A 13,978-nucleotide genomic window follows, 5' to 3' on the forward strand; every position below is an offset into this window, starting at 1 on the left:
TGAATGGCATACACATCTAATTAAAATTGAGGGAATATATGCCTTCAGTAGTTCATAAACGCCATTATTGACACCAACCATAACACTGGCGTTGTCTGTACCAATTGCAATGAGATTTTTAATGTCCAGTTTCTTGGTCAAGAGCTTTTTTCAGTACAGCCCCAATACCACACTTTTCTAGAACCACCATGCTCAGAAATGTATGCATAATTTTGTTGAATTTCTTGCTATAATAAATGGCCATTCCTAAAATCTTATTCACTGTGATATCATTCCATTCGTCTATTAGCAAGCTGAAATTTTCATCTCCAATGTCCACAATTCGATCTTCTTCAAAATGCTCACTTAGAATATTCTTTACAATTGCAGAGCACTTAGTTCGGTGCATAATTTGACTGTCTGGGATAATATTTTTGCAACTGTTGAATGATGAGTGACAACAAAGAAATAATGCTAACCTACCTTCAAAGTTTGCGGTCTCATCAGACTTTTTCACAAGCATATTTGTAATAGGAACAGCCTTATATGGAACTGCAGCAAGATGTTTCTTAGTTTAACACTACACAAGGCCACTGGAAGTTTTGCAGATGTTTACATCTGCAAAACTTAGAGCGGCCTTTTGTGGCGTCACCAAGAACTTCACACAACCACTCCCTCCTAAATTTTTGCTTGTAAGCTTTATTTTTCTCTTTGTCATTTTTGAAGAAGGTGTAGCGGTGCTATCAATTTCAACGTGACAAAATGGTAGGCTGTTTGGGCCACATGACTGACTGACATCATGCATTTGAAACGTGTACGATGCTCGCACCAAACGTACAATACAATTCCTTATCAAATGCGAACATCTGGATAACTTTTAAAACAATTTCTTTCTTTAACAGTAAGTTATAAAAAGAGCTGAAACTAGTTCTGAAGGAGCTAGATCTAGTTCCAAAAGAGCTAAATTGGCAACACTACATGCTAGGGATGTGATTTATGTTTACTGTTCTTTCTTCAGTAGTTTTTAAAATGAAGATAGTTTATAATAAAATATATGAAAAAGTCATGCAGAAAAACTTGATATTAGGTTTCACAGGCATACATATACAAGTAACAAAAATAGTCAAAACTTTAAAAAAGGAGGTATATAATTAAAGTCTGTTGCAAAGCACATAGCCTATTGGCTATGTGCTTTGCAACCATATGCCCAGGAAAGGAGTCTGGGTTCGATTCCTGTCACTGACATGAGGAGCAAGCAAGCAAACTGGCCCTGTGAACACACACAAATTAAAACAGAAAGCTGTCCAGTGTAATGTTAGAACATCAAGAAAGTGAGTTCAGCACCGAGATCAGCCATAGGGATAATTACTTTATCCTCTGTATGGGTACAACTCAAGTGCTTATAAGATAAGCTGATGACAGCCTACAATTCTCAGTATTTCTTCTGAAATATTGAGAATTGGCTGCTCACACCATCTTTTTCAAAAAGTTGGGACTGTCAAAATCTTAAACAAAACTGCTGCTCCATGACTCAGTGCAGTATAAGTAGCACATGCCCATTGTTTGTTCTTCAGATGAACTGCAACACATTATTGCAAAAATTTTAAAACCTCCATTTTTATGGGCATTTGTCCTACCAGAAAAATCTCCACCTTTCTTGTCATCTCTAAGGAGAAGCTTACTCAACTTGGTTTTTCTGTCATCTGTCATGAAGAATCTTATATCAAGTACCATGATGAACCTAAACACAGTTCTGGAATGGCACTAAACTCGTAAGAGCAGGTTTCTCGTGAAATATTTTTATATAAGAATAAGAAAAGTTTTGAAACATTAGTTGATCTGATGGTCTGTGTTTTTGTTGCCTTAGTGTATCTACTGTGGTGGCACATTTTTAGAATTTTCTTTGTATAATTTCTGTATGGTAACAGGGACGTCCCAGTCCCCTTTGCATTCCTCTTAAGAATGTTCTAGTATGGTTCTGTCACTATTTGTTTCGTTTGTCTTTCAAACTAATTACTCCAGACATCTAGGATATCCTTATCTTTGGTTTTCATGTCATCTTTCTGATATTTATTTTCTATATTCTTACCAGTCTTCTCATGACTTTTGTTTAACTACTTTTACACATAATTAGCTCTCTGTTTTGTTTTAAGGCATCTGCCAACTATTTGCTAGGAATTTTTGGAACTGCTTTTTTTTAACTTCACCACATACATCCTTAGCTGAATCAATCAATTACTATTATAAAAATGGAATTAACTCACGTAAATTATTCTTCATTCGTAGAATTTTTGCCTGAGTATCACAGGTATCATCAGTACAGGTAAAAAGGCTAATTAAACAATAACTGTTATATTCACAAAGCACATAAGTAGCTAAGGTTAAATTTCCTAAATTTATTTTAAAAAAAATTTTATATGGGTGTATACAATTACAAGTTAGGAAAGATTTGCTGATTTATAGAGTACCATCTACCACAAGGGGGGGGGGAAGACGTAGAACATCGGATCTGTTTAGGTTAAGGGAGTGAAGTAACGTTTCACTTGTTTCTTTGTAAAGCTGTTCCATTAGGAACCGACTTTTGTCTTCTTCCACTGAACTCTATGTCTGGTGTTGATGGCATGCTCTGCGAGTCCAGACTGTTCAGGTTCAAGGCACTGGACACACGACTTGTTCTTCTAACCGGATCAGAGCAGATCTTCCTGTTTGCCCAAAATATGACAAGTAAATTCTGCCAAATTTACTCACTTCAACTAGAAGAACTGCTACATATATAAAAAAATTCTGTGGATTTCGGAAATAAAATTTCCAATTTGCATCTAGACAATTCAGACAATATGATTAGTCTAAATGTTTCACTATTTACGAATGTTCGGTTGGCGGACAGCATTGAATTACTACACCTAGAATTTCCTCCAGACATAGTCAAATTATTTGAATTTGTAATAAAGTCCAGTTATATCAACAAATCGAAGGAACAGCAATGGGTAATCCAATATCTCCTGCTATTGCCAACTGCTTCATGGAGCACTTCGAACAACTTATCTTTGACAAGCAGGGAATCTGGTAGATGCCTGGATAGCTGAGATGTGGGAGCTTGTCCTTTGGAGACATGAGATTTTTCTGACGGGTCGGAGCGCCACACAAATATTTAGTTGTTTTAACACTTTAGATGTGCATTTGCTAATGCCTTGTACATAGGGGATAGGTACCTTATGTACAAGTAAATTCTGCCAAATTTACTCACTTCAACTAGAAGAACCTGCTACATATATAAAAAAATTCTGTGGATTTCGGAAATAAAATTTCCAATTTGCATCTAGACAATTCAGACATTATGATTAGTCTAAATGTTTCACTATTTACAAATGTTCGGTTGGCAGACAGCATTGAATTACTACACCTAGAATTTCCTCCAGACATGGTCAAATTATTTGAATTTGTAATAAAATCCAGTTATATCAACAAATTGAAGGAACAGCAATGGGTAATCCAATATCTCCTGCTATTGTCAACTGCTTCATGGAGCACTTTGAACAACTTATCTTTGACAACATTACACCCAAACCTAACCTTTGGTTCAGATATGTGGACGACATTTTTGCCATATGGAAGGGCACTTCGGAAGAATTTACAACAGTTTCTCTCAAAAATAAATGCACTTCATCCAAGGATCCAATTCACCCTAGAAGTAGAAGTAAATAAGCAGACTTTCTAGACCACTTAATTCTTCCCCAACCAGATGGTAAATTTAATTCACAGTCTATAGGAAAAGAGACTCATACAGTACATCCATGCTGAATCACATCACCATCCCAGTCAAAAGGCAAGTACTATAAAATCACTAGTTCATAGAGCCCACTCCTTTTGTTCTTCAGAACTATTATAAAAAGAATTACAATATATTAATTCCTTCTTCATATCCAATGGCTATAAGAATTCCTTCATAAAAAGAGCTTTAAGTAATCATGCTCTAGCATCAAATACAGAAGAACCTACTATAGGGTTCTTCTCTATTTGAAGAGGATGTATTTGTAAGAAACTCATAGGGGATAGGTATATCTTGATATACCTATCCCCTATGGTGTTAGCGAATGCATATAGGGTTCTTCTCTATTTGAAGAGGATGTATTTGTAAGAAACTCATAGGGGATAGGTATATCTTGATATACCTATCCCCTATGGTGTTAGCGAATGCATATCTGAAGTGTTAAAACAACTAAATATTTGTGTGGCCTTTCGACCCATCAGAAAAATCTCATGTCTCCAAAGGACAAGCTCCCACATCTCAGATTCCCTGCTCTTGTGGGTTATTATCATATTTCAGGCAAACTGGAAGATCTGCTCGGATCCGGTTAGAACACAAGTCATGTACCTTGAACCTGAACAGTATGGACTCGCAGAGCATGCCATCAACACCAGACAAAAGTCGGTTACTAATGGAACGGCTTTACAAAGAAACATGTGAAACGTTACTTCACTCCCCTAACCTAAACAGATGCGATGGTCAATGTCTTTCCCCCTTGTGGGAGATAGTACTCTATAAATCAGCAAATCTTTCCTAACTTGTAATTGTATGTACATTAAATTTAGGAAATTTAACCTTAGCTACTTCAGTGGTGCTTTGTGAATATAACAGTTACTGTTTAATTAACCTATGCCTGTGATCTCAGGCAAATTCTACGAATAAAGAATAATTTACGTGAGTTAATTCCGTTTTTATAATAAAGTAATGAATCAATCAATGTTGCCTTGAGTTTGCCACTGAGACTCCAAGGTTTGGTTCGTTTTCAAACTGCTTTAAATTTTCTCCAATAATGTTTGTATAGTTGTCTCCAGTTTACCTGTAAAACCTGCTCAACTTTAATTCTTTTTAATCTGATATCCATTTTTATCCTCAAGTAATGGTCACTTCCAATTTCAAATCCTCTATATACTTTTGAACCAGCATGAAGATATCACTATCACCAATGACACAGTCAATGGTTTTTTTTTATTGCTTGTGTCTTCTCTCCACATGAACTTGTGCATATCTTTATTTATTTCGGAATGACTAGTCTGTGTCCTGAATAAATCCAGAAGTACTTACATTGTTATTAGCTTTGCCCTTTTCTCGAAATTTCCTATATACCTGGTGGGATTCATTTCCTATTCTGCTGTTTAGACAAGACTTTTTCCAATTTCATGTTTGATGTTAATGATATCACTACTCTTTCCTGAATATAACATCTTATACTTATTTAATAAAATCGCACCTGTTTGTCTTAGCAATGCTAATTATATCTACACGGTACTTTTCCAAGTTCAATTTCCTTTCCATTAATACTTCTTCTAGATGAATCAGAACTAGTTTCAGTTCCTTTTCATTGTTTAACCAGGCAACACCCCAGCTGGCAGAAAATGTCATCACATTGTGTCATTATATGGATTTATGGTTTAAGCTAATAGAGAGTACAATTTAGTTGCCATTCTCTGCATTCCTAAAAAGGCAATGTGGAGACCTCCCAGTTATTTGGCTTGTCACGTGTAGACATTTTGAAAAAGAGGGTGATGTTTGTATATATTACTATTGCATAACCTATTACAAGAAAGTTTTCTGAAACTGAAATGTGACGTTACACTTGAATAAAATCCAAAACCAAACTAACAACATCTTTTAGATGTCATATATTCTTGACTCTGCATAACATGTAAGAAATGTAGATGATTAAATGTCCAATCCTCACCGTCTCATTGTATATCCTCATAGTAAGTTTACTATATTCTTAAAAACAAACATGAAAGGTTTTTTTGAAATGCCATGTTAAGGGCAGGTTTCTTGTTGGGCTAAACAATAGAGTAAGAAATCAATCCCAGACAACAAAAAGTGTACACACACATTTCATATATATATTCTTATCAAAGAACTTTATCTCAATAAACCAAAACCAGACTTTATTTTATAGTTCCCTCACCCATCCCATCAATGATGTGATGCTGTCCATTGATTTCACAAATGGGTGTTTTATTGTCAGACAAGATGCAAATTTTTATTTTTTTGCCTGGTATAAAAATGAAAGGTCATCAAAACACTTTTTTAAAAATATTCTTTGTTAGAACACCATTTATTAAAATTGTTCAACATTAATTATGAAATTGTCTGCACAACAACCCAGGTGCCAGCGTGTGTGTTTTATAAACAACCTGACCTAAGAATCTGTTTCCAATGTCTTGGGAAGTTTCACACAACCATATTTATTTATTATTTTTAAAAATTTGCTGATGTATCTTTAATCCAGAGTATTTTAGTAATAAGGTGAGTGCTAAGGCTTAAATGCTGAGAAAAACGTACGATAAAAATTTAATTGGAAGCATTAAAAATATTTAATGCTTCCAATATTTCAAGCAATAAATACTATTTTTAATCGTTACCTAGGACTGTTTCACTCCATTAAACTTTTATCATGAGAGCCAAAAACTTATGGAGATAATTCTGGCTATTTTTTCTGACATTCTCAGATAGTAATAAAAGCATTACTATAATATGTATGTTCAGAAGGATGTGAAGTAACCTAAAATTCATAAATTCTGTCCTGTAATGAGCAGCCACTAGCAAAGTAAGTTAGTATTTCTGAACGGGTGCATAGTGTAACTCAATCATGACACACATTTCATGGGTGTAATGCGATCATTGTGTGTGTGCAAAACATGGTATAAAAATTAAAGATGTGAAATCAAGTTTTATGGGTTAACTATTTGTTTTCCTTTCAAAATAAATTTTTTTTTTAGAAAAAATAAATGTATGAACTTACAAATCACCATTCCTATAAGTGGTATATTTTCAGCCAAAAATGACAAGAGACGAAGGATCCTGGTCCTGTATAATATGCATAATAATATATTTTTTTAAGAGAATTAATGTGAAAAATGAACTAAAACTTATAAGTTGAAATAAGATATATTTTATAAAAAAAATGGAATAAAACAGTATTATTTCATATTACATACGATGGATGTTTAATAGAATCACTTTTCAAAACTGGGAAAGCATAAGTGTCGAGATGTTCTTATTTAAATTCAGTTTGTGAAGTAGATATAATACACATTAAATGTATCTATGCGATGGAGCCCAAAACAGCTTGTGTTTGGTTTTTAGATATTCTATAGAGAAATGGTGATGAGGCAGGGACCTACTGCAGCCACATCTAGATGCATGTTTTCCTTTCCATGATAAATAACCTGAATGTATAGTAAATTTGAATCATTCAAATATGTTGAGTAAATATTATGGCTTAATGAGGTGAAGGGTTTCTGTCAGTGGTACAATGGCAAATAGAGAAGTAATATCAAAGTCGATCATGATGTCTGAATTTTTTAATGAAGGAGGGAGTTTGGCAGAAAAATGAACAATCTCCCAGTAAACTCTTTGACTTAGGATTTCACTGATTCTCAAAAGAAAAACAAGTGCATAAAAAGTCTTGGCATAAAGAATCACTAAACCTTACTGTGTTAAAACCCAGATAAATGGGATCCCCAAAATTCAAACTCAATACCTGTTCCCCATTATACAGTTAATAGTGTGGACAGCTCTATTGATGAACTAGTCAAAGAATTAGTAAAAGTCACATTCCCTCCTTCCTTAAAAATTTAATGTAAAAAAATTCAGATATCACTCCTCTACTTAACAAAACATATCCAAGTTGTTTATTTTTCATGGAAAGAAAATATACAATCTGATTTTCAGGTGATTCTACAACTGTACTTGCATAATTCACGTCTTATTCCTTGCAAAAAAATAAATAAAAATAAAAGAATTCTCATCTTGGAATAACTTGGACTTTAAATTTGTCTTAGAATAAAGATATTCCAAATATAACCTTCCTCCATTTACCCATAGCATTAATTTACCTCTGAAGAACTATTAATTGTATACAAATTGCTCAATTTATTGAAACATATGGAGCTTTTAATCCTTAAAAGCTCCCTAAAAATTTTCCACTCATGAAAGAAGAGAGATTAATCTCATCTATCACTACACTCCTTTACATAATGTTTAGTTACTGCTGCCATTTATCAGAAAATTATTAGCCAGCTTAGGTTAATGTTTCTTAAGTATACAGACACACACACAAGTAACTTTACCACTTGTTAAAATACATGTTAGAATAACTTTTCATTGTTAAACCCCAAACTCATAGAACTACTACTTCCACTGCTAGAATCTTCTGTAATTCCTAAAGAGTACAATCCACAGGTTTTCAAATACAATTCGAGAAGGTTTTTTCTCGTCTACATTTCTCCGATCCACAGTTGTAATGTACTATAGGCTGAGCAACTGTTCCTGTGCGAGATTACCAATAATAATAATAAAAGTAAATTAATTATTCTTATACAGGTATCTCTATGGAGTCAGACTCATCCCAGGAGAGCCATTATTCACAATACCTGTCATACTGTCCCTTACACTCAAACTAACTCTGGCCACCCATTCCCCTCCAAGCAAAAAATCTAGTCCTAACAATCTAAACCAATTTTTGTGGGTAGCCCACGTTCTCTCCCTTCCTGCCATACAATGAGGAAGGCTTCAGTGTCAATCTCATAATCATAAAACTCCTTTAACTTTAATAACTTATGACTCTATCATGTCTCTTTTTATTGCCAATTAAACCTCTCGTGCATCAATTTTTTATATTCATTTATAAAAAAAATTATGATGATACAGTACAATTTAATCTTACAGTATTACCATGAATTCATTAATCTTGCTAAATTTGTGCCCTGTATATGTTAAAAAGTATGTCCTCATATGAGGCCCTTATGCATGAGAGTGTTAATCTATTCACACACGGGGCATTCCATAGACCTGCCACAATTTTTGTCATTCACTCCTGGATCCTCTCCACCACTTATTTATCCCTACGGAATCCAAGTGTCCAGATCTGTGGCCTTATTTAAAGAATTATATATAGGAAAACAACCCCTCTCTCACCCTGTGCTGTTTGGGCTGCCTTTGCAATATACCTCTAAAATTCAACTTCCTGACCTCATCAATATAAAAGAGATCACTACTTATCTCTTCTTCCAAAAGTGCATCACCTTACACCTGGCCACATTAAACTGGCAGCCATTTATTTAGCCTTGCCCATACTGCTGGTTGAAGTCTTCCTGCTGCAAGATCTCTGCATCACCTACATTTACCATTGCTCTTCCCAGTTTAGCATCATCAGCAAACAATTGATTATTTCCTGTCAAATTATTTCCTATATGATTGATATACAAATTAAACAACAGAGGTCAAAGTACCTGTGGTATGCCACTAGCCTTCTCATTAAACCACTTTTTTGGTATCTGTCCATCAGCCACCCTCTAAACTAAATCACTAGATTCATATTCATCCCCATCTACTCCAATTTATGCAGCAGAGGTCATGTGGAATCCTGTCAAATATCTGCAAAGTCTATGAATGAATATCATTTCTCTCCGCTGTCACTTTATTATAAAAAAGTAAGCAAATTACAATGTAAGACCTACCCATCATATTCCTATTCACCCAGTCCTGAATTCTGTAGTTCAATTCCTCTAATTATTTAACCACCACTCCTGAGATGCTGATTGGCTTATAATTTTCTACTCTTGTCTTGGAGCATCCTTTATGCAGTGGGACTATTTCACCCTCTTTCCAAGTATTAAGACAAACAGCTTGGTTAGAAGAGCTGATAATTTCCCTGCTCATTTGCATAATACATAGGCTGACATGCCATCTAATTCTACTGCTGTGTTTGCATTAAGGTTCTGCAATATTTTAAGCACCTTCATTCTCCCATCAGTCAATGTGACATCTGGCATTGCAACATCACCTGGATGGTACACTACTGCAGAATGCTTACCCGGTAATTCAACTATTTGGTTTGCTTTGGTTACCTCATCATCAACACTTTTTAAAGTCATCCTTCCATAGTCTTTCTTCCTTTTATTTGCCATGCAGCAAAAGAACTCTTTAGGATACGTATTGAAAGGTGCTGTTGATTATTCATATTAGTGATTCATGGCATAAACCAAGAGATGAAATATATATTAAATTTATTGAACATACTAATATTTTGCTGGTTTTCTACCCAGCATCACCAGAGCTCACATCCCCTCTTCATGACATCCATTCTCAACTCCCAACAAGGATGCTCTCTTGTCCTCTCCTCACCCTGCATGAAATGAAAAATTCCATATGACTTCTGAAAGTCTCAATCACACCACCTCTCTTTCTCCTATTTGCTAGTGATTGCAGTTAACAAACTGTTTTCTCAGTTGTCTTCATACTGTATTCCACAGTTCTGATATCATTTTTAACACTCCTTTAGAACCCCCCCCCCATAAGAATCACAACAAAAATGAGTAGACTAGACTTATGCACAATAGTCCAAGCTAGATCTTATCAAGGCTTTGTAAAGAGGGAAAATGACTTCCTTATCTTTACATGTCATGGTTTGTTTCAGCATTGCAATTATCTTCTGAGTTGTATGTGTAATTTGCTATATGGCCACTGAGCTTCAACTTCCTATATACTAAAACTCCAAGATCCCTAGCCTGATCAAGTTCTTCTAGCACAATTCCACCAACATGCATGAATTTACATATCAGCTGCATTTGATTACCCAACCTATCAAATCCTTCTCAATGTCATTAATGTATAGGATAAAGGACTGATCGTTGTAGTATACCACTGGTTACCTTAAATCTCTCGTTTCCCATATCCTCCAACTTCTGTAACAGTCTTCCATTCCCCTCATTATGGTTGAACATTACCTTCCCTTCCCATGATATTCGATGAAAGTATAGATTCTCCGTCAACCCATTTCTGTATGTGATCTCTTACCAACTTTTCCAAAATCTGCACCACCACCACTCCATTAAATACTGATAGGTTGATAGACATCAGTATTTGCATCATCCTTTGTGCAAGGGGATATCTTACGTTCTTTCCACTGCTGTGGAATCTTCCCTGTGCTGAGACTAAAATTATACAGCCAAGTCAAAGGAACAGCCAGTTCAGCTGTACATTATTTCAGTTCCTATCACCAAATTCTTATCTAGTTTGTGCAACAACTGGTACTACCACCTCCTCATACACTTGAGTTTCTTCATCCAGTGAAGAGGCAGCAATGAGCTCCATAGTGCATACACCAGGTCGATAGTACCCATTTTGGATAGCCTTTAGTTTGCAGAGCCAGTTTCTTTTTATACTCACTTTGTTTTCCATACAACAGTTCTAACTCTTCTAGCCTGCACCTCAGAATTTTCATAACTGATATCATCCTTCTGCACAGTATTCTTTCCACATTATCTCTTTCTTACAAACTTGCTTAACAAGATCACACATTGATCATTTCACTTCTTCCCTATTTATTCTTCAAACTCTAGAGACACATTCCACTACTGCATCATTTACGTATTTTTTTAAAATACTTCCCATGCACTGTTGATATCCTTTTCATTCAACAACTTATGCCATGGTGGAGAACCCAGCATACTCTTGCTGGTCATGATTTTCTACTTTGTAGTTCAGCAGGTAACCTTTTCTGAATGGAACATTCATAAGCTTGGCCACTTCCCAAATCAGTACTGCATGATCATTGGGAGAACAGAGGGAGAATAATGCCTTTAGCTGACCCCCCCCGACACTATATTCAGATATGTCACATTCTTCATGAGGAACTCGTCTTGAAACATTTCAACAAATTTAACTTCATTCTTCTCATGAGATTTCACTGCTACTCATTCAGTTTACACAATTAGTCTTCCATTATGATCACTCTTTTGCTCCCATCTTTATTCAGCAATCCATTTCTTTGTTGCTAGCAACATCTCACCATGTATTTGATTTTGTTAGACTCCTCATGCCAGATGGCTTCAAACTCACTGCCACATGGCAAACTGTTACTAGTATTGAAGTCACAGGTCTCAATTCCAACTAGATTCTAATAATCCAAAATCATTAGCAACACACCCTCTTTTCTCATCTATCCTTATTAAAAATAATGTACTCTTTACACTTGATACCAGTGGTATGTCTGCTGATAGCCAGGTCTTACTAATGTCTACAATATGAGATCACAACATATTCACGAAGGTAACAAACTCTATCCCTTTGTTTCTGATACTCTTCTCTGTAGTCTGTGTGATATAGTTGAAGATCTCTGTTCTTATCTGCCTTACTTAGGCAGACATCCAAACAAAACCATTCTCTCCTTAATCATTTCCATGATAATGTGCTTTCAAGTGTAGGCCATCCCTCTTATACAAATCCATGAACTTGCATCCATTCCTTCTACACAACCTACAAATCAAATCATTTGCCATTATAGCCCTTCTTAATTCATTTCTGTCTTATCTACGTAATATACTTACGATTTTCACTTTCTCACTCCTTACTTTCGCTTCTTTCATCATATCCTCTCATATTGAACTTATGGTTAGTTATACCATAACTAACCATTTATATATCGTAGGGTACTTCTTAATATTTTACATATAAAATATCCTGCTTTTTACAACTGACCTTACCTACTTGACTTTCTTGTCCTCCTTATGTTCCCTTAAAATGCTGATCAACTTTCTATAATTCTCATCCATTGTCTGCCTGATAATCTGTTTTAACTTTGCAATTTCGGAGGTTAAATCATTTTCAGTATCCTCAAGTTTGTCTTTTGTGGGGCAAGCCTCCTTGTTTTCAACTCTGTTGTTCTTGTTACCATTTTATAGCTCTATTTAGTATTGCAGTATCACAAAAATGTTATGAAAACACTAATATTCTAAGGGAAAGAAACACAAAACAGAATCGGAATGTGTAAAAATTCATTTTTACACATTCATTTAAAATTTCTGAGATTCCCATATTTGCAAAAGGATAAAATGACTTGCAGTCTAGCAAAAAGCAGATTTTTGGAAACAGATGCTAATTACAATTTAAAATCAATAGTAATCAAGTAGATTAGAAATATATACAACAAAGTTTTTTTTTATTTATTAAATTGTAGTTTTTCTTTTGTTAATGAAAACAGCATATTTTTGAAGTGCCATAAATTAGGCTCTATACAAAATGAAACCACACAGAATAAACTGATTCTTCAGTACTATACTATATAACTGCATATTTTATGTCATAGTGACTATGACATAAAATATGCAGATTCTGGGGAAATGGTACAAGGTTATCCTAGTTTTAATACAACAGTTTAACTTCTTTAATTTTGATAAGAGGATTAAATTTCATAATGACAAAGTCCACACTACTGAGTCAGCAGACTTTAGGCAATGCATACTGCTCTCCATGTAAAAAAATAAAGCTGCACTCCCCTCTTTGCCCCCCTCCCCACCATTATGCAACTTGCAGGGGTGGCCACTTGCTCTTCCCCTCTCCCTTTTCACATTTTTTTTTTTTATTATAATCCCCTCTATCCAATAAAATCTCTTTTCTACCCATCCACCAAACTGAAATTTACATTCTTTCCACCACTTCTCATAACTAACAATGTTTCTACATTATAGCAAAAAAAAAGTGACCAAATTTCAACAAAACTATATATTACCAATGCTTAATACAATGATAAACCATCTCCTTATCCTTACTTGTAAATGTGTCCTCTTAACTTCAGTCCATTATCAACCATCACTCCCAGATCTTGAATCTCATTCATTTCCTAAAGCATAGTTTCTACATTGGAGTACAGAGATACTGTAAAGTGCAACACCTTGCTCTTATTAATATTAAAACTACTACAACTCCATTCATTTGTCCAAGCTAAAAGTTTATTCAAATCTTCCTATAGGGAATTAACACCAGCAACACTCCTTATAATTCTCTCCAGCTTTGCATCATCATCAGTAAACAAATGGAGATCTCTAGTCATTTCACATGAAATATTAACAAATAAGTTAAACTGCAGCAGACCATGAACAGAACCCTGTGCCACACCACTGGTTACCTTCCTTCTTCGAGTCAGTGCCTTATCATACACAACTTGCT

General features: G+C 35.0%; 2 protein-coding genes across 2 annotated transcripts in view; one reads left to right on the top strand and one right to left on the bottom strand.

The window, feature by feature from the left end:
• Positions 1 to 13,978, top strand: part of LOC150092747 (uncharacterized) — a 236,806-nt gene that overhangs the window by 168,777 nt on the left and 54,051 nt on the right. The gene's annotated exons all lie outside the window — the stretch shown is intronic.
• The window catches only part of Pex16 (peroxisomal biogenesis factor 16), a 131,488-nt gene that overhangs the window by 1,433 nt on the left and 116,077 nt on the right, over positions 1 to 13,978 (bottom strand). The window contains exon 8 of the mRNA XM_090414466.1: positions 6,771 to 6,835. Within this exon, the coding sequence (XP_090270592.1) occupies positions 6,771 to 6,835 (65 nt within the window). The remainder of the gene's footprint in view (positions 1 to 6,770; positions 6,836 to 13,978) is intronic.

The sequence above is a fragment of the Typopeltis vanoorti genome, chromosome 25 (genome assembly GCF_054136105.1).
Source record: "Typopeltis vanoorti isolate ZY-2024b chromosome 25, IOZ_Tvanoo_1.0, whole genome shotgun sequence".
Lineage (NCBI taxonomy): Eukaryota > Metazoa > Arthropoda > Arachnida > Uropygi > Thelyphonidae > Typopeltis > Typopeltis vanoorti.